At 54.6% G+C, this 21,514-nt stretch overlaps 1 protein-coding gene across 7 annotated transcripts in view; it reads left to right on the top strand.

Annotated features, from left to right (window-relative positions):
* Positions 1-21,260, top strand: part of GPRIN2 (G protein regulated inducer of neurite outgrowth 2) — a 43,518-nt gene extending 22,258 nt beyond the window's left edge. For 2 of the 7 annotated variants that reach the window (XM_049697158.1, XM_049697159.1), the window contains 2 exons: positions 182-253; positions 6,734-21,260. In XM_049697158.1, the coding sequence (XP_049553115.1) occupies positions 16,796-18,337 (1,542 nt within the window). In that variant the 5' untranslated portion in view covers positions 182-253; positions 6,734-16,795 and the 3' untranslated portion in view covers positions 18,338-21,260. Of the gene's footprint in view, positions 1-181 lie in introns of all 7 variants that reach the window. The other 5 variants (XR_007471365.1, XM_049697160.1, XM_049697161.1 and 2 more) reach the window with 5 other exon arrangements.
* The last annotated feature ends 254 nt before the right edge of the window (positions 21,261-21,514 follow it).

Raw genomic sequence — 21,514 nt, forward strand, 5'->3', positions numbered from 1 at the left:
CAGAACATTGCATTCCTTAGGCCATGGTGATGAGTGAAGAGCTGGGCAGTGACTCATGTTAGTTTATTATGACTCAGACTTAGAATTTAAGGGGAACTGTTGGGAGTGATAATAACAATAATAGCTATTACAATAATTTGACATTATTCTCAATTCCTAAAACTCTTTTCCATGGACTTAGAGCTGTGAGGATCTAATCCGGGAGCTGCTGAGTTAACAACGTATGGAAAGTCGAGCTAAAAGAGACGAAGAGGTGCCAGGTTCTTTTTTTTTTTTTTTTTTGAATAAATTTATTTATTTATTTTTGGCTGCATTGGGTCTTTGTTGCTGCTCACAGGCTTTCTCTAGTTGCAGTGAGCGGGGGCTACTCTTTGTTGCGGTGCACGGGCTTTTCATTGTGGTGGCTTCTCTTGTTGCAGAGCATGGGCTCTAGGCGCGCGGGCTTCAGTAGTTGTGGCACATGGGCTCAGTAGCTGTGGTTTGTGGGCTCTAGAGCACAGGCTCAGTAGTTGTGGCACTTGGGGCTTAGTTGCTCTGCGGCATATGGGATCTTCCCAGACCAGAGCTGGAACCCATGTCCCCTGCGTTGACAGGCGGATTCTTAAACAGTGCACCACCAGGGAAGCTCCGAGGTGCCAGGTTCTGCTGATATCATTTAAGCCTCTGGATTCAGCCAAACCTGATTTTGGACTCTTGCCTTACAAGAGCCAAAGAAAAGTCCTTTGGTGCTTCACCCAATTTGAGTTGGGTTTTTGCCTCTCGAAGTCCAAAGAGTACACTGGCTAATACACTTCTTTTTTTAAAAAATATATTTTATATTTTATTTATTTATTTATTGGCTGCATTGTGTCTTCGTTGCTGCGAGTGGGCGTCCCACAGTGGTGGCTTTTGTTGTTGCAGAGCATGGGCTCTAGGTGCGCGGGCTTCAGTAGTTGTGGCACGCGGGCTTTAGAGCACAGGCTCAGTGCAGGCTCAGTAGTTGTGGTGCACGGGCTTAGTTGCTCCGCGGCACGTGGGATATTCCCAGACCAGTGCTCGAACCCGTGTCCCCTGCATGGCAGGCAGATTCTTAACCACTGCGCCACCAGGGAAGCCCTGGCTAATGTACTTCTATGTAGAAGTACAATACATCACTGGTGGCACCTGCTATGCCCACAGCCCTAGCAGAGGGGACAGCTAAGTAGGTGGACATGTTTTAGACCATGTGGCCATTGGGTGGGAGAGGGCCACATGGTCTAAAGTGCTGAGTTCATTGGCTGGGCAGGACTTGTGAGCTTTTCTTTGGCATTAAAGATCACATATGTCTATCAGATTCCTCTTGTTTGAACTAGGAGTTTGGAAAGATGGCAGGAGCAAGGCAGCTAGCTGCAGAGGAAGACGCAAGGATGCATTAAGAGATGCCACCAGGAGGAGCTGGGGCCTTGGTGATTCAAGGTGTCCAAGCAGCTGGAATTCTGCGTCAGTAGAGGTCTCTAGTTGGTAGAAAGAGTGGAAAAGAGGAAAGTCAAGAGGTTAGATGGTGCACTTAGCTCCAGGAAGGAAGCAATGCAGTAATGGATATTTCTGGATCTCTCTTGCTTGTTCCTGAGGACTCCCGTGTCCCCTGCATTGGCAGGTGGATTCTTAACCACTGCGCCACCAGGGAAGTCCCAGTGAGTGAGTTTCTTTCTGAAGACTCCTAGAGAAATTCTTTATTGTATGTCATTGGCGCTAAGTGGAACACAGACCTATTATCCTGAACAACCTCTGCGGCCAGGGTAATGTGATGCAGTGATTGGCTTAGGCCTCGTCATATGCTCTTCCTCGAGACCCACCCAAAGCACATGGGCATGGAGGAGAGGAGAGGGTGAGTAATTTGTAACATACAGGTTGAACTGCTGGAAGAGAAACTTCAGGTGAGATTAGCTTAAGCAAGATAGAAGTTTCTTTCTCTCTTACCTGTGTGTAGGTAAGCAGCCTGGGAGCCCAGGTGTTTTCCTATCTTGTTGCTTCACTAGCCCTAGGTATTAGGTATCTGTGTGGTATGAGATGTTTCACCATCTCTACCACCCAGCCAGTGGGAACAGAAAAGAGAAAGAGGAGGGTTCACCCCTTCTGGTCACAGGCATTGCCTCTCCACACTTCAGTCCTACTGGTCAGTTACTTGGCCAAACATAGCTTTCAGGAAGATAATGAAATATTGTCTTTTTTCCCCCCTGGATTTCCATGTCCCCAGATAGAAGAAGGAGATCATGACCATTAGGGGCCAATTAGCAGTCTCATTCCCAGTCTGTCCCTTTGGCCAACAAAATGTCTGTGTGCTCCATTCTCCCAAAGCTTCAAATGTCCTCCCCCGGGGGAAGACAACCCCCAAGTTCCATCCAGTGCCTGTACCCAGCTCCCAGCCTAGGATCTGGGCATGGATAGCCTGCAGTGTGGGGTCTGGATGTAGTTCTTCGTGGTGCAGTGCCCAGCATACACAAGTTAGCTGCCTCATCACACCCAATATGCAACAGTACATTAGAACAGTATAACACAGTAGGAACCCCTGTCCAGAAGAGGGGAAAATGGAAATGCCTGCAGCCACTGGTTGGCTGCTGTCATCAAATCTTGGTGGGCAGAAATAGCAAAGAATCCCAGGGTGTGGAGCAAATTCCTTGGATGAAGGTCCTGTCTCCAGGACTGTTCCCCACTTTGTTCACTCTCTTCTGTGGCCACATCTGAAGTGGGCATCAAAGGTGCACCCCTCTTGGGGCTGCATAGCTTTTCAGCCCACTTCCTGCTGGTGTGGGTTTCGTGAGTTGGGATTCATTGCTTTGAGTCAACAATGCAGGCTGGTGCTGGCCGGGCTTGTGGTTTTTTGGGAAACACATGTCCCTCAAAATCTTAGTTTTGGGCATGTAAGAGAATTTAAAACTCTGGTCTTTTATTTATGAGCCTATATGATATACCTGTTCACCACCCTCTCAACTTGAGGCCAGTGAAAACATTCAGCTTGGATTGGAAGGCAATATCCCCCACCTGGTCTTTGCCAGTGAGCTGACTGTCACTGTCACACTGAGAACCTTTCACTGAAAGTACTTGAGAAAGACAGGGGTCCATGGTCTTGCCTCTTGCCAATACCACTTCTTCAGAAACATCTCCTATATCTGCCTCAGTTTGCGCTATAGAAGCAGTAGGATTTTTCAACCTGAAAACCTTTTCAGTTTAGGTTGTAGCCAATAGGCAAAGAGAGCTTCTCCTAGCACACCAACCCCCATCTCTGCCTGCACGCTGCCACCTCTATCCAGATCCTTCTGGCTCATGTAGGACTTTGTTGAGAGTGGCAAGAAGCAGCCCGCAAACCTCAACATCCTGAAATTTTCAGCCATTTCCCTAGAGCTACAGATGACTTTCCAAGGCACTGGAGGAATCAGTTTATTAACTGCTTTCGTGTGGCATAACATGGGTTTCCGGCTTTCCAGCCTGCAATAATATGTATTTAGAACATATTTTAAGTTTTGTTACCTGCAGCACTTCCCTTCCAGGTCAAAATTGTTGTTAATGAATAGATAAGCTTTCTTTCTGCAAGACAGCCCCCACCCCAAAGAGTGGCTCAAATAGGCTAGAGGTTAATTTCTCTTTCATGTGATACTCGGTCATAGATAGTCCAGGACTGATAGGCCATGCACAGTGTTGGGATTTAGGCCCCTTCTAGCTTGCTGCTCTGACATCCCTAGGGCCCTGCCCTCATCTGAATGGTACAGACTGGCTTAATGCCATGACTTCATCCCATCAAGCGAGGAGGGAAAGGGCGAGGCACATTCTTTTTTTTTTTTTAATATTTATTTATTTGGTTGCACCGGCTTAGTTGCGGCAGGCGGGCTCCTTAGTTGTGGCATGCGAACTCTGAGTTGTGGCATGCATGTGGGATGTAGTTCCCTGACCAGGGATCGAACCTGGGCCCCCTGCATTGGGAGTGCAGAGTCTTAACCACTGCGCCACCAGGGAAGTCCCAAGGCACATTCTTTCTGAAGGGCACGACCTAGAAATGGCACTCCATCACTTCTGCTAACATCCCACTGGACACAACCTAGGCCCTTGGCAGGCCTCGCAGCACCGTGTCTGGGAAATGTGGCTTTTATTCTGGGTAGTCATATTCTTGGTTAGAGGAGTTCTATTACTATAGAAAGGGAGAATAAATATTGGGGGATGACCAGCAATCTCGGTCTTGGGGTGATCCTCCAAATGAAATGGGGGGATGGATGGCGGGGAGCAAAAAGCAACAGAGGTCTATTTATAGGCTCTCTCCTGTTGTGTCCCAGCCCCTTCCGCCTCCTTTAATCACCATGACCTAATTGTCTGTGTGTCTGTCATTGCTGTCCCCGAATCTCCCATCACAGAGGCCTTGAGGACTGGCACTTATCAGGGACTCAGTAAAATGTCTGTGGACTAAACTGAGGTGGTAATACGTACTCCTGGGTAAACTACCTTTCAACCTTCCTCCCTCCCTCTTTTCCTTCCTTCCTTTGTTCCTTCAGCGAGCATCTATTAGATGCCAGGTCCCAGGGAGTCTTCTCTCTCCAGGAGGTTCTTTTCACTCATGGATCTAATGGCTAGAAGAGTCTCTCACACTCTAGGGATACTTTTGTCTGAAAAACAAGCATATACCTTTCAACTTAGTCAAAGCTCTCTCTTCCTTAGGCAATGACACATCGACACCTTTGAACTTTCAGCGTCTCCTTTTCTGAGACTCCCGGAGTTGCTGCCCCAGTGGTCACTGTTGAGCTAGCTCAGTGTCACTTCCCCTTTCGTCTGGCAACAGCATCTTGCATCTTCACCACCTTCTGGGACCCTGGAGGGGCTGTCAGTCATAGCACAATGTCCCCACCCTCCCGGGAGTAGCATACGACACACGCTGGCCAATCGAAGAACTCCCTCCCCCTGGCCCAGGATTGTCAAGCAGGGTAAGATTTGATTTGTGGATCCAGAGACATGAGGATGTAGATTTGGGGCTGCCGGCAACCCTTGTTTCCCAAGAGGAGAGAGCCCAGGTGAGAATGACTCTAACCCAGAGGGGATCAGAGGGAAGGAGTGCGAGAGACAGAGCCTTTGAATTTTGCAATGCTTGAAGCTAGATTCAGTAAGTTCTCTTCTTTGCCTAAACATTAGCCCTTTTACTCAGGGTTCAGTTCTGATCAATGATTGGTTAATAGGCAAGTTAACTCAGAGACATATGGGGAGCAATCTGATTCAGAATTTGTCTAGATGTTATGACTTTCTTCTTATGCTTTTTCAAGTTGCCTTTCCCACACTTAACTGGCAGCAGTTTTGATGACTCGCTTTCCAGAGCATTTAACCCAGTTTTCACAGGAACAAAACTTTCTTTTCATATTCATATTCCATGGGTTCATGTGCTGTTTAATTACCTTGAATAATGATAACACATATGGTTGGAATAAGTAAGTTTGGATACAAACTCAACTGACTCTTGGTAAGCCAGCAACTCAGCTGGGAGAGCAGAGGTGCCCAGCCAGCTAAAGTGTGTCCTCCTGGCTACCAGCATCCAGAAGGCTTTGCTCACCGTCTTTACTGAAGGAATGAGGACCTTGACTCGTTCCACAAGTTGGTTAAGTGGGGATGCGTCAAAAGCACCTTTTATTTATTTATTCATTCATTCATTCATTCATTCATTCATTCTTATCTTTTGGCCACACCACCTGGCATGTGGGATCTTAGTTCCTAGACCAGGGATTGAACCCACACCCCCTGCATTGGAAGTGCAGAGTGTTAACCACTGGACCTCCAAGGAAGTCCCAAAAGCACCTTTTAAAGTTTAACTCTCTAATTCTCTCATAACTGTGAGTCTTAACTAAAACTTGTTTTTCTTTGATGAAGATTCTTTCTTTATGATTTCTGGTTCCAAACTTGCGTGGCCCCCAATATTTCTTGGTGATCCTCCATGGCATTTCTTTGGCCAGTAGTCTCTTCCACTTTCTGCAACAACTATTTCAAACCTCCTCCTCCCTCCTTGCCCCTCCAGCCTTTCCATCTTCCCCTGTTTGTCTCAGCACGTGATCTTGCATTTTATTACACAGAGAAAACAGAACCATCAGACAAGAAAACAGAGATCAACGAACTTCCATTTCCAAACCTAGTGCCCCACCTAGGTATTACCCCATCATTTTTTCTTGCCCCCTGGTTACACACAGAAATCGCCTGACTCCTGTTTACCACATTCAGGATCCCACTGGGGACCTTACGCCAGCAGTGATTCCCACTCTTTCCTGTTCTTCATGCACTCCCTCTCTATGGGCCCTTCTCCCCACTGTCAAATATATTCAGTTTGTTACAATGTGCCGTGATCTGTCTGTGTCTGGCCACCCAGTCTCCATTCCTCCTTCTGGGGAAAATGCCTTGTGTGTGCAGTCGTGGTGGGTCCTGTGTGATGCTCCTAGAGATGCCTTCGGCCAGGTATTCCTCTCACCGTCCAAGGACAGAGGGCATGTGGCCTAAGCTCAGTCAAATGAGCTCCTGCTTCCCCGGTTCTTTAAATCTCAAGTTGAGAGGTATACGAAAGACAAACAACTGAAACCCTTCCTTCTAGATGGTGGGGTGGCCCTTGCTGCTGGGGTCTGCACTCACCTGGCTCCTGTCTTGAGGGACCAAGGCCAGCTCTCTTGCATCAGCTTCCATCTGGGCTCTCTGCAATCTTCCAACAAGTTCCTTTTTTGCTTAACTTAACCAGTGTTGTTTTCTGTTTCTTGAAATCAAGGAAACCCACTACATGATGCATCATATTAAAAAGCAAACCAGGACTTCCCTGGTGGTGCAGTGATTAAGAATCCATCTGCCAATGCAGGGGACACGGGTTCGAGCCCTGGTCCAGGAAGATCCCACATGCTGCGGAGCAACTAAGCCCGTGCGTCACAACTACTGAGCCTGCGCTCTAGAGCCCGCGAGCCCATGTACCGCAACTACTGAAGCCCACGCGCCTAGAGCCCGTGCTCCGCAACAAGAGAAGCCACCGCAATGAGAAGCCCGCGCACTGCAACGAAGAGTAGCCTCTGCTTGCTGCAACTAGAGAAAGCCCATGCTCAACGAAGACCCAACACAGCCAAAAGAAAGCAAACCAAAAAACAGCACCAACACCAAAAAATCTTTCTTGATCCCACACCCCTTTCCAAGTAACACCTTTTCTTCCTTTCCCCTTTACGGCCATCCTTAAAAGAGTTGTCTGCACAAGCACTGTCTTCCATTTTCCCCCTTGACTCCAGTGGCTCTGGCTCCATTACCTCGTTGAAGCTGCTTGTTCTAAGCGCCCGGGGTCACAGCAATGTCCCGGTTTCCCTCATTCCTTTCTGGCTGCTCCTTCTCAGTCCTTTGCCACCTGGTTACTCACAGGTGGGTCCTAGGTCCTCTTCTCCACACTCTCCCTGAAGACCTTATCCACTCCTGTGACTTCAGGGACCCCTGTGCCCATGATGCCCAGACCTCCTGGGGAAGCCCAAACCCCAGTCCTGTATGTTCCACTCGCCTCTCCACCTGCTGTCCCACCCATCCCAGCATGCCCCCACTGAACTCCTGAGCCCACCATACCTGCTTCTCTTCTGTCAGGGTCTGAGTCTCAGGAAATGGCACTTGGCCCGTGAGGTCCTAAGTCAAGCGCCTCCTCTCTCTACCAAAGCAATCAACAAACTCCACTCCCATCCCCACCCCAGGCAGTCCTAGCTTGTATCTCCAGAACAAAGGAGAAGCTCGATAAATATTTGATCAGATGACTGAGAGCAGCAAGAAGACTCTACAGAACACTTAAACAAACTATTTCTTATAGTCCTGTGAGGTAAGAATAAGTATCTGCAGATGAGGAAATTGATGCCCAGAGAGAGGGATGGTTTAGCTTGGGTGTGAGAACACAGAACCAGTGAATATACGGGGGTGTTGGGATTGTCATCCCTGTCTGACTCTCCATCCTGGGCTCTCTGCCGGCAGCCACTGCAGCCAGGAGAGCTCCCATGACCAGCCACAAATGGAAGAAGAGGACCAGTGGGACAAGGGGCCAAGGCCAGGGTGCTGTTCAGAGACCCTAATGGCAGGTTCAGTCAGGCTGCATCTGCGGGCATCCAGCATGGCAGACATCTGCTGACACCCACCTCCAAGCAGGGATCCTTGAAACACTTGCAGTGAGGTTCTCGGGGGGCTCTCTGATGCTCAGGGAGCTGGGAGCCGCAGGTCTGAGGCACCAACTCTCAGTATATCCCCACATAGCTCCTCCCTTCCTGGAACTCTGTTGACTTCCCTACAAAGGAAATAAGAGGAAGAGTCATGAGATGTTGGAGGAGGGGCCCTAATTCCTGGGCAGGGGCAGGAGTGGGTGGTGGTCTCAGCAAACAAACCCCCAACATGCCCCCTTTTGGCCGTATCCCCCTGCCAGGCTGTGTATGGTGAGGAGGCCCGCCATCTGCTAGACCCTGGGAAAGAGACCCCACTGGAAAGGGGTGCTTGGGACAGTCTGAGTCTTCCTGAGCAGAACCCCACCCTCTTCACCAGTGAGTGAGATCCTAACTTGATGCTGTAACTGGAGGGCTGGGGTGGGTGGGCAGAGAAGGTAAAGCCAATGCTTCCAGGCCCTAAGTGGCAGGATCTCAGGCTGGGGGGAGCAGACAGTGATCTGGGCAGAGAAGCGTGAGGGCATGACCCACAGGGTCAAATGCTGTGTGTGACATGGTGGTATAGTCGGCTCTCTGTATCCATGGGTTCTGCTCGTGTGGAGTCAATCAACCACAGATGGCAATCTTAATACACGATCAGCAGTCGGTTGAATCCAAGGATGTGGAACCTGCAGATATAGAGGGCCGACTATAGCCCTTGACCATCTGAGGATTTTGATATCTGCGGTGGGGCCTGGAACAAATACCCCGCGGATACCGAGGGAATGACTGTTTATCCGTTGCGTACTTTGGTCTATGAGACAAACTGATGAGGGGCAGCTCAGAGCTACAGAGAGGGGTACTAAGGCTGGGAGGGGTCTCACATGCAGAGAACACACCAAGGCATTGGGTGGGGGCAGCTGGGTGTGAGGGCCAAGCCACACCTGCTGCATAGTGCTGCACGCCCCCTCCTCTGGACTAGCTGCCAGGCTAGGGGCTACGGAAAGTGAATGGTGCAGGCTCCTGCCTGGGCTTTCCACTCTCCAATGGCTGGGGAACTTTTTGCAGGTCCCCTCTTGATGCTGGGTGGAGGCGCAGGGCTGGTGGAGACCGGAGAAGTGAGGCTGGGGCCTGAGGTCTTCCCAAACTGGAAGAGCAGTAGAAATGGTATTGCCTCTTCCACCACTGAACCAGAGGGGTGCAGCCCCCTCAGCGAAGGGCTGGGCAGGCAAATCAGTGGTCCCTGAAGCTGGGATCAACAGAGGAGGGTCGACACTGGGGCTCAATTCTCAGAGCCCAGAGATACGACAAGATTCTCTTACAAGGGGCCCTGGGGGTTGGGGGGAGGGTGGTAGGAATCTCAAGGGTGGAAGGGGTCAGGATCAGTCTGGGCTGGTGGACGCCTGTTGGGAGTCTGTGTGTAAGGAGCCCGTGGTTGTCAGAGATTGGGGGATATTGAGCGAACTCAGCTCACAGGCCCCCATCCTAGTAGGGCAGGATCGGGATTTCCCAGGGCCTGGACTGGCTCCTGGCATCGTAGGGCCGGGACAGAGTGAGACAGGGCGTTTTGGGGCTGCAGAGAGCAGCAGGAAGGGGTGCGAGCTTGGGCGGAGTCGGCCCGTTCCCACATGGTCAATGCACAAGCCAGCTGTTGGGGTCCCTGGGAGCGGGCTGAAGATTGAATGCCAGGAGTTGGGTTGGTTTGGGGACAAAGGTGGAGACAGGGACATGGGCAAGGAAAGGGATGAGGAAAGGTGTGGGAGAATACGGGCTTTGGGGCCAGAGCTGGGGAAGCAACTCTGGGCATGGAATCTAGGTTTAGGTTGTGGAGGCCGGGTGGAGGGCTCTGGGGACAAGACCTAGGTCTTGGAGGGGCCGTGGAGGCGGAGTGCAAAGGACCAGGGTCGGTCTTGGGGTCTGCGAGAGTGAATCTGAGAGGATCGGACTCTGGGGTCCAGGGCTTGGAGAATGAACGTCCGCAGGGCGGGGACGAAGAGGGACCCGACCGACTATCCCAGGGGACAGGTCCTAGCGCTGCGGTTCTCGAGGGCAGGGTGGGAAGTCCGTGACTTGTGAAGGGCGGGGCCCGGGTGACCAAGAACACGGTGCGGACCGTGAGAAAGGGGGTCTCCAGAGCGGCTGTAGACCTCTGTGCGGGGCGTGGTGACGGAGGGGAACAAGGACCGAGGCGGTGGAGCTAGGAAGACTTGGGCTGGGGAGCTGGGTCGGGGGCTGGAGGATTGTGGGGAGCCGAGCCTATGAGACTGGGGACGGCGGGGTCGGGTCGGGAAGATGGGTGTCTTGGGTTGGGGGTCGTTGGACAGGCCTGTAAAACTGGAGATCATGGTGGGGGCGGGGCCGAAAAGACGGGACACTGGGACGTGCCGCGAGGAGGGGGTCAGGAAGGAGGACTGGGGGCTCGCGGGGCAGAGTAGGGGAGGGTTTGTGGGGCTGGAGGATGTGGGGATAGTGCGGGGACCAGAGAGACCGTGGGGGCGGGGGCAGGGCCGGGGGCGGGGCCGGGACGCCGACGTGGGCGGTGGAGGCCGGGGCGGGCCCAGGTGAGCAGGGCCACCGCCCCCTTCGTCCCGTCTGCCCCGGCTCCCCACCCCGGCCTCCAGTCACCCCTTGGCTCCTCCCCGGCGCTGGCTCCGCGGGCCGGGCGGACCGCGGCTGGCGGCGTCTTCGGCCCAGGCCAGGTCCGGCTCGGCTCCATCTTGGGCCGCTGCGCCGGGCACCTGTGGCGGCCACAGGAGCAGCGCTTCCGCCGGCCTGCGCGGCCTTGGGCGGGCGAGAGGGTGAGAGGCCAGCTCCGTTCTCGCCAGTGTTAGGGCGAAGGAGGGTGGGATGGGCGGCGCCTCCCCTTCCTGCGCCCCGGAACCCCACTCCTCACCTCTCCCTGCACTCGGACCCTCCGCATCCCGGCCCCCGCCCAGTGCTCAGCGCCCCCCATGGCCGCATCCCTCCGTTCTCTGGTCTCATTGCCTTTCTTATCCCCTCTTCCACGTCTCCTCTGCCCATCCTCCCATTTCTCAATACTCTGCCCAGGACTCCGTCTCATTCTGCCTCCACCCCTGTTCCTATGGTTTCTCCTCCTCCCTTTTCCATCCCCACCGCCCATCCCACCCTCCTCCCACTGCCCCCAGCCCCAGACCTCCCTTCCCTCTCACTCCTCCTGCCCTCCATCCCTACCCCCTTGGCCCACAGCCCCGTCTTCCTTCAGTCACTGTCTTTGCTGCTGGGAAGGTCTGTAGCCTAGTTTGGGGGATCGCGTTGAGGACCTTCTCCCTGAGTCCCGGTGGGCTTTGTGTGGGAGGGTCAGGGCAGGGACCCTTGCCCCTGGGGGAGAGTGTGTGGTGTGGTGTGTTTGGGCCTTAGGCTCCACAGCCTGTACGTTTGTTGTGCGGTGCGCAGCTGCGCGGATGCTGCTTCCTGCAGGCTCACACAGCAAACGGGCCTGTGTGTCGGCCTCTGCTGTGTCCACGGCTGGGGCGTGGGCCTATGCTGGTTCATTGGGTGCCCGTGGCCACACAGGTAGGGACACACCAGCCACCTGGGCTGCTTCGGGTTTGGGGCAGCTGGGCCTGGAGGCTGACCTTCTCCATCCCAGGTTCCTCCTGGGAAGTATGGGCAAATCCTCCTCAGGGGAGGAAGCTCTGGGGCTGGTGGGGCCTAGGCTTCTCTGTGGTGAGCAGAGCTGGGTCCTGGGGCCTCTGCCCCACTGTTACCCCAGAATCCTTTCCCGCATAGCTTGTGAGCTGGGCATCTTGTTCTTAAGGCTCTGTGATGGGTATGTTTTGTCCCTCTAAACACTTCTCAGTAGCTCAGGAATGCTCCCCGCTGCATTCCCCCACTTTGGCCCTAAACAGTCTGGTCCTGTCGGTCCCTCTTTTGCTGCTGGGATGGATCAGACCACCTGCTGGAGGCTGCCACACCCTCACTATGCAGTGAAAGATTTGGGTGGTGTGTATCCCTCCCTGGTCCCTGAGGGGTAAGATCCACATCTCAACATATGAGCAGTTTCCCCTCCTGACCACATAGCTTTGCTTTTTCCTGTCTTGGTTTTGCTGGAAGCAGAAGTCATCATCTAAATGCCTGTCCCTTAAAAGAGAAGAAATGGATGCCGCAGGTGTGGTCTGCGGTGGGGCCTGCTTGCACTGGCCTTGGTAATCCCCCTGGGCTCATCCCCAGAGGCCTTGGGCTCCTCCGCTAGGGCGACACAGCAGGAGTTAGAACCTCTGACCAGGTCAACCTAGCATTCTCTGTGGTTGGGCCACTGGAAGTTTTTGCAGAACTGGAGTTTTTTACTCCAAATGATATTGGTTGAATGCTGCATGTGAGGCTGGTTGCTCCTCCACTTGCTGACAAGCAGAACTGAGGCAGCAGGAGAGTGCTGCCTTGGCCACAGGGAGTTGGCCACATTGCAAATTTGACTGGCATCAAATGGGGCAGGAGAGAGAACATCACAGTGTCATCTAAAGAACACTAGGGGTCTTGGATACCTCTGTGCCTGTGCTTTAACTGGTGCTAAAACATCTTCCCAGGGTCTCTTTTTTGCATGAAACCAGAGCCTTTTCCATAATTTTTAAGGCAGATGGACATGCCATTTGGGGCACTTAGAATGCAGACTCCAACCTGTGTGTGTCCGTATGCATGCAGGTATGAGCGTGTGCATGGGCATCCTTCAAAGTTGAGGTTTAAAATAGACTTGGAAACAGTGTGATGATGGAGACATTGGGAACACTGTTGGTAACTAGGTCCTAGGATGAGGTGAGGGTAGGAAAGATTAAGAAGCGAGTCCAGGCTAACCTATAGAGTGTCTCGATGTCTTCCTAAAAGCCATCTTTCTGCTCCCCCCCAACCCCAAGTACTAGTCCTGTGATACCTTGAGCACAAGTCACTCCTGATGGGAGGAAGAAAGATAAGATTATTAACAATCACTGTTCCAGGCAGTCCATATGCCATCACGTTCAGTCTTCACTACAGCCCTGCAGGGTGGGGATTTATTTCCGATTTGCAGATTGGGGAAACTGAGGCTCAAAGTGGTTAGGGGTCCACCTGAGTGCACATATGTAGGAAGGGGAAGAGCCTGGATTGGAAGCAGACCCCTTGCCCCACCTGCTTGCCCCTGGCTCCAAGGTTCATTTGGTCAGCTCCATTGCTTCCTGAGAGGCCCCTCTTCCTGGTGGTAGGGTGTGTGGGAAAACTCCTTTCCCTGGCATAACTCGAGTAACTTCCCTCGAAGCCCTTTCCTCGTTCGGGCTGGGAAGGCCAGCCAGGGTTCAGCTGTGGGTTCTCTGACATTTCTGAGCTGCTCCAGGTCTCAGTTTTGTCACCTGCCATTTGTGGAGGTGCGCTGAGGAAGGGAACCAACAGAAATACACCTCCTCCCCCCACCCCCGGTGTCTTTGTGGTCACTGTTCTCTCACTGGGTGATGACTAACCCTGGACACTAGACAGCCATCTGGTGAGGCAGGCACAGCGGGACCCTTGTCACTGACGGCTTCTCACCAGCTCCTGGTGGAGTCTGAGGGTATCCCCAGCCTTGTCCCACCCTTTCCTTAGGGGGGCCAGGGCCTGGCCTGGCTTCTTAAGGACCTATTTGTGAGGAGGGTCCAGGGTAGGTGAGGCTCAGCCAGAAGCTGTGTAGGCTGTCCAGATGGGGCTTCCTTGGCACACTTGGCCTTGGGGCTCCGTGGCTGTCTGCCTGCCAGGGGCTATCTGTGACCACAGCCTTCCCACGCAGCAGGCGCTCCTCCTGGCCTCTTGCCTCTGGGCAGCCTATGAAGCTGCTAAGAAGCAGGCCGGCTGGGATGGACATCCAGGCTTTGTTCCTACTCATTCACTTGTTCCACTGGCATGTTGTGGGCCCCATTGGGAGTGCCAGGCGCTGCACCGGGTTCTGGGACTCCAGTTGAGCCATGGCAGCAGTAAATAAAAAAGAACGACAGTGGAGAGTGATGGTGTCTGGGATAGAGGTCTGCACGGTGCCCAGAGGGAGCTCAGAGACCCTCAGACACTCTTGGGTTTAATTCCTGGCTTAACCACTTACCAGCTGTGTGCCCTTGAGGAAGTCACTAAACCTCTCTCATACGTCCCAGATGACATATGTCATGAGGTTGCTTGGACTATTAAATGAGACAGTGCTGGAAAGGAGATGGCACACGCCTGGCAAACAGTGGGTGACTGGGCACTGGGAGCTATTTTTTTTACTATCATCACTGTGATTGTTATTGGCTTTGTCGCCCTTCTCTGTTTATGTGTCCATCTTTTTTTTTTTTTTTTTTTTTTTTTTTTGCTGTACGCGGGCCTCTCACTGCTGTGGCCTCTCCCGCTGCGGAGCACAGGCTCCGGACGCGCAGGCTCAGCGGCCACGGCTCACAGGCCCAGCCGCTCCGCGGCATGTGAGATCCTCCCGGACCGGGGCACAAACCTGTATCCCCTGCATCGGCAGGCAGACTCTCAACCACTGCGCCACCAGGGAAGCCCCTATGTGTCCATCTTAGAACTCCTGGAGGGCTGGGCCTGGGTCATAGTCCTCTCTTGCCTACTCATCCTTTTCCTGACTCTTCCAGGGACGAGTCTGGCTTCAGCCCCAAGGAGCAGCCAGGACAGGATACTCCTGCCCAGGCTGGGACCATGTCTATAGCTGCACAGTCCAGTATTAACCATATGTGGTTATATATCGTCATTAACCGTATGTGGCCCTTTAAATTTCAATTACTTAAATTTACATAAAACAAGATTTCAGTTTCTCAGTCACACTAGCCACACGTCAAGTGCCCAATAGCCGCATGTGACCAGTGCCTACTGCATTGGATAGCACAGCAGCATCTTTCCATCATTGCCGGAAGTTGTGCTGAACTGGGCTTCATAGCAAGCCTGGAGCTCTCAGGGGACAGCTGCCCTAGAAACATCTCAGCGTTGGCTCGAACAGCCACCAGCCATCTCCTGAGCTCTGGGACAGCAAGAAGTCTGTAATATACAGAAACTGAGTTCCCGAGAGCCCTTCCCACATTCCCTTTCAAGCGGCCTTGCTCACCTGGCCAGGGTGGTTGGTTTCTTGACAGTTCTTATCAGCCCAGGCTGGGAAGGCAGGACTGGGGTTGCCCAAACTGCAGCTGTTGCCTGCTATCCCTGCCGTGTTTCTCCAGCTGGTCCTGCCTGGCTGGGAGTCTCAGAGTAATGTTTCTAATTCACAGCTTTGGCTGGGGCCAGGCTGGCCCAGATGCCCTGACCCCACTCCCTCCCTTTGGGGCCCTGCCCAGCCCCTAGTCTGCTGCCCCCTTGTTGTGCTCTGAACACATGCCTCCTGCTTTCTGCTCACGCTGTTCCTTGTTCCTTCCCCCTGGGCACCATCTCCCTCCTCTCTCTCCAGGCCTGACCTGCATGTCTGGTCCTCCAGGAAGTTCTGATCCATCATGCAAAGTGAGCTCTCCTGCCTTGGAAATGCCCTCCCTCAGACCCCGTTCTTGGCACTCAGCCCTTTCCCCTACGGGTTTACTCTTGTATTCGCTTGTTCTCTGCATCAGACACACGGCAGACACTTTCTGAGTGCCAGCCACGTGTTAGAACAGACAGTGGGGAACAGGCCACAGGCTTTGACAGCTTCAGGCTGGTGGGAGGCCCACAGCTGGCCAGACTTTTCCATCCAGGCCAGACAGTGCTCAGCCAGAGATGGAGCCAGTCCCGTTGGGGAAAGCTTCCCCGGGAGGAGACACCAAGGTTGAAGGGGCCGGTGCTGACTCTGGGCTGCAGACGGAACAGTGGGCAGGTCTGGAGGAGTCTGTATGGCTAGAGGAAGGGACAGGAATGGCAGGGAGGGAATGGGGCAGGAAGGGTGCGGGTGTCTGATTGGTGGTACAGGCATCCCCTGCTTTTCAAAAGTTCACTTTACGTCACTTCACTTTTATGAGAGACCTACATTAATTAGTACATGTTTACAATAAAGGAAAGAAATCCAAAGAGGATTTTACAAGAAAAGGTAGTTGCTTCTTTGCTTTACACCATTTTGGTTTACGAACGGTTCCATAGGAATGCTGTACTTTCGGATAGCGGGGGAGGCCTGTACTGGACCCCATTCTGGGGGGGAGCCTGGCATGCAGTAGGTGCTCAGGAGATGGCTGTGGGAGGAATGAGCAAATGCCGAGTAAGTCCTGTGCGTAGAGGGCTGGTATGGGGGCCTCTTCCTACGCTTGGAACCTGTGATGGAAGCCAGGAAAGCCCTTCCCCTTCACGGCAGCCAAGACTGATCCCCAGAGACGTGACAGCTCAGTCAGGCTACACGAGAGAAGATGGGGAGGGGGCATGGGAGAACCCAGGGTGGTTCTCAGTGTGCCCTGTATTCATTTCTTGCTTGTCCCACGAAACTTCTCTGAGCCCCCTCCCCGCACCGTGTACCAAGGAGGCTGTAGTCTAGGTGAAAGAGATAATGACAGTTGTGGGAGGAACCTGGCTGGTATTCACCAGTTGAGCTTTACTTGTTATTAAAATACTGCAATACTTCTGTGCTAAGACCTATTGTCCCCAGCAGGCTTGGCCTCTCCCCTGGCTCCCCGCTTCCCCATAACCCAGCAGTAAAGAGTCAACAGCTGGCCTTCTGAGTGGTCTCTAGGACCTTACCCTAGGGCTCGTTCTGATCGCTCGGTTCTGGTTTTTAGATATTTGAAGTGTCATCCCTGTGTATAATGTGTGGTGATCTTGATTTGAAGTGTCTGGTCTCCTGTCATCGTTTTGCTTGTGGCTTTGCCTGGTCAGGCAGGCTGGGACTGAAGCTGTCCCCGCAGTGTGCCTTGCACCCTGTGGGCCCCCAGCAGAGTCCAGCGGAAGTGCTGCACCCAACTCAATGCCGCTCCCTCCCTCTCTCTCTCCTGCAGGCAGCCATGAGATCCAGCCGCCCTGAGCGGGGTGCCCAGGAACCCCTCAGTCCCTGCCCTCAGCCCCTGTCCTGGAGCTCCTCCAGCCTGCTGGGCGCAGGCCGGGGGCAGAGGCCGGAGCTCCACAAGAGCGCCAGCAGCACCGTATGGCAGGCCCAGCCGGGCGAGGCCAGCACGGGTGCCCAGGTCCGGGAGGAGGAAGGGCACCAGGCTGAGAGTGAGGAACAGGCACGTGCCTCCAGCCCCCGGCCACAGCCCGGGGCCGTGGGTCACTGGCAGAGCAGCGCTGCGGGCGGTGGTGACCTGTGCTGCCTGCGGGACCCCAGCACCGCCGCTGTGCAGAGAAGCCACTCGGACCTGGTCTGCAGCACCCCGATCTGGGGCCACAGCAGTGCCCGGAAGGCCAGCCTCAGCTGCTCGGCCCTGGGCAGCTCGCCTGTCCACAGAGCTCAGCTGCAGCCCAGCAGCGCTTCTGGCCGGGGTGGCCAAGCCCCTGCAGGCCTGGAAAGGGACCTGGCTCTGGAGGATGAGACTTCAAACTCAGCCTGGACACTGGAGGAGAGTCAGATGTGGGTGCCGCCACCTGACCTGGGGGGCACAGTGACCCACAGCAGCAGCCTCAAAGCCACTGGGCAGTCGGCCACCACCTCCTGCCATGCTCTGCCCCCAGCAGCGCTACTCTGTGGTGTGAGGGAGGTGGGGGCCAGCAGCTGCTGCCACGGCTTGCCTGCCCCAGGGATCCTGGCCTTTCCTAAACTAGTGGCATCAGTGAGTGAATCTGGGCTGCAGGCTCAGCACGGGGTGAAATTCCAGTGTAGGTTGTCTGCGGGGCTTCCTGGGCATTCCCACTGCTGTGCGTACCCTTGGGGTCCCACCAGGTTAGCTATGGAGGCTGGCACCAGGACCAAGGATATGTGGACCATGACCTCAGCAAGTGACTTGGCCCCCATCTTGGCATCACCTCTGTCAGCCCAGGATGCTGGTGTGCAAGCGGCCCCCAAGGCAGTCTGCAAAGCTGTGGCCACCAGCCCGCCTCTGGAGGCCCCTGTGGCCCTGCACACATTCTCGGAGGCAACTCTGGGGTCCAGCCTGGAGGAGGTGCCACCCCCTGTGCGGGACGTGCGATGGGATGCTGAGGGCATGACATGGGAGGTGTACGGAGCTGCAGTGGACCCTGAGGTACTCGGCCTGGCCATCCAGAAGCACCTGGAGATGCAGTTTGAGCAGCTGCAGCGGGCCCCTGCCAGCGAGAACAGCTTGTCTGCGGAGAGCCGGAGGGGGCCACTTCGAGCTGTTATGCAGTCCCTGCAGTGCCCCAGCTGCTGCAGCTGCTCCAGTGCAGTCCCTGAGTAAGGAGCTGCAGTCCCAGGAGCTGCCCTGGGCCCATGGACTCAGCCCCAGGGACAGTAGGGACCCTGTGCCCTTTGGACCCACGGGCACCCATGGACGTGTCTCTGTTCTTGGCTGTCTGCAGACCGCAGGACTGCAGCCTGGGGGCTTCCTGCCCCCTGCAGCTGGGCTAGTTTTTAAGGGCTTGATTTCCAAGAGCCACATCTGCACATCCGGCTCTGAACTCTGGAACAGTTTCAACACTGTGCATAACGGGGATCCTGACTTTTCTGTCAAAACCCTCGACCTTCTGTTCAGTCTCTCACCAGGCCTCTTGATGGCTTTATTTTCACAGCAGTGCTGAGATACAACGAATTCCTGCCATGAGACGTGTGGCCCCAAGTGGCAAGGACTGAGTCTTTAGGGGAGGGAACTGACATTGTGGAGGCCTCCCATGTGCCACAGCCTGTACCCATCCCCTTACTTTGTGGAGTCTTTACCTCTTCACTCTGTTTTATAGACGCAACCACAGACACTGGCATGGCTGTAACTGCCGTGCCCTGGGTTGGACAGCTCGAGGTGGTGGGATGAGAGCAGAGCTGAGGCTGGCTGAAGCCTGCAGTGTTTTCCTGCAGCACGTGGCTGGCAGCGCAGGGCAGTTGTGAACAAGAAGAATTTATTGAGCCCATGTTCCATGCCAGGTTCTGTGAATTCCTTGGGAAAGAAGCTGCCTGTGCCCTTGCTGAGCTCACAGTGTGTAGGATGGGGGGCTTTGAGCATTACAGAGGACTGCAGGGTACTTCTAAGAGCCAGCCTCCCAGTAGGTCATGTGTCAGGCACTGGCCTCAGGAGGGAGAGAGCGGGTGGCCACCTGTCCCAAAATATGTTGCAGTGCCTGAAATTGTACCATTTTCACCTTGCTCCTTTGGCTTAAGGACTTATTCTCAGCTGGTGCAGTTCTTCAAAGGAGGGGGGCAGGAATGGGTGGGAAAAGGGAAGGAGCCTGGGGTGGGGTCTCCCACCTAGCGGGAAATGGCGGGAGCTGTGAGGCCATGGGGGTCAGGGGACCATGGGGGTGGGGAGCTCAGGACACTGGCGCTTAGCACAGCCTGACTTCATTGACAAAGGAGCTCTCAAGACCTGCGGAGGATAAGGGTGAGTTTGTGTCCTTGTCCTGGGGCTTAGTGTTGGGGATTCCAAGCTCCTGGGACAGAATCCACCAGCACCGCCTTGTGAGGGAGCCAAAGATTAGTGCCCTGCCTAGAGTCACCTGGCGTGGGAAGGTGGAGTCAGGGCCCACATGCAGCCCTGCCCATGGCCCGGCCCTGTTCCTGGGCCCCCTTCTCCTGGTGTGCAGGAGCGGACTTGACCTTACCCCCCTTTTAAAATGTGATCAAGCAGGTTCTCATGCAGTCATAAGGCTCTTGGCACCGTGCAGCCCAGGGGCCTGGGCCTGTCCATCCCGACGCCTGTGGTTCAGGGCAAGCATGTCACGCTCTGGGGAGTGACATGTGGGTACCAGGGTGCCCTCATCTCTGGCCCTGCATGGGGGCGCCAGAAGCCCCAGCTGTGAGGACACGGGGGGAGGAGTGATGAACTGGGGTAGGAAGGCGTCTTCACACAGGGCCAGAGCTGAGCAGGGTCTTGACGATATAGCGGGGCTGGACTGGTGGGTGAGCAGGGAAGGGTATACCAGGCAGAGAGAACGGCCTGGCCAGAGGCTTGGAGGTGGCTGTCTTGCCCAGGCTGCGGTGAATCACTGCGGTGCAGGCTGTGTTTGGGTGTTTGTTGTGTTGGGAGGCTGGCAAGGGGGTCCTAGTTGTGAGGGTCCTGGTGTGACTGAGGAAAGGGACTTTACAGGAGCTGTGGAAGCAGGGGTGGACACAGACTTCATTACAGCAATGTCCCTTTGGCTGCCATGACGGGAGATTCGTGTGGAAGAGGTGGGAGGGAGGAGTGGGACTGGGGAATGGGAACCAAGGAGCGGCCTGTTAGGGGGAGATGGAGGGGGCAGCTAGGGCTGGGCGTACACACACACACACACACACACACACACACACACACACACACACACACACACACACACACACACACACACACACACACACACACACACACACACACACACACACACACACACACACACACACACACACACACACACACACACACACACAGTGTGACGGATTTGGGAAGGAGGAGGAATTCCAGGAAGCTGAGGCTTCCAGTCTGAGTAAAAGGAGGTGAGGCTACCACCTGGGACAAGGAGAGGCAGGTGGAGGTTGGGGAGGGACAGGTGAAAGGCTGCAGCCACAGGGCTTGGCTGGGACCAATGACACCTTTCATGAAGAGACTTTCTCCTCTGTCCTATGCAAACCGTCATGAGTTCGTTCTCCGTTTGCCACCTCTAGGCTGCACCTGGTATGTCAAGATGGCAGGCTGGGCTGTGCCCTGAGTGGGGAGGGCTAGCCAGCCACCCACCTCATCGCGACCGAGATGAAGGTTTGCAGGGTGGCGCTGGAATCCAGCCTGGCCTGTGCCCGAGCTGGGGGCTGCGCATGGCTGGGGCCCCCGGAACACCCTCCTAGGTAAGCTTGCCGCCCCACACCAGCGGAGATGGCGTCCTCGGCCCCACTAGCCCCGGCTGCACAGCCTCTGCGGACAAGTCTACTTGGAGCACCTGCAACTTAATTTTCGAATTCAACCTGGAGACCCAACCCTCCCACCCCCTTCCTGCTGTGGCCTTTCCCTGGATGGGCCTGACTGGCAGTGGTTTAGGGTCCCAGGACACGGCCACCAGCTTCGTTTACAAATCTCGTCCTCTCAGACTCCAGATTTCTGACCAGACTTTCTGGGACCCCTTCAGACCTGACTCTGGAAGGTGGTGGATTTCATTATGCGTATGTCTGTTTTGTTTTGAATTTGAAATAAAGTAACGGAGATCACAGCTTTGTCAGGGAAGGGTCCAGTTGGTCCTGGCTGGTCTTGTTTGTTTTGTTTTGTTCTGGTAGCTTCTGTCCTTTGGAGCATTCCCCAGATTCCTAGAGCTCCCTGCTCAGGCAGGAATCACCTCTTCTCCAGGGATCTCCCTTCCGTCCACCAGCTCTCCTTCCTGGCAACCTGGGGCCCCAGTAGCTGAAGCCTGGCTCCCTGGAACTTGTCACCTGTGGGCCTGGCCGGGACACAGGGCATGCATCTCCT

Source organism: Orcinus orca, chromosome 14 (genome assembly GCF_937001465.1).
Source record: "Orcinus orca chromosome 14, mOrcOrc1.1, whole genome shotgun sequence".
NCBI classification, from domain to species: Eukaryota; Metazoa; Chordata; class Mammalia; order Artiodactyla; family Delphinidae; genus Orcinus; species Orcinus orca.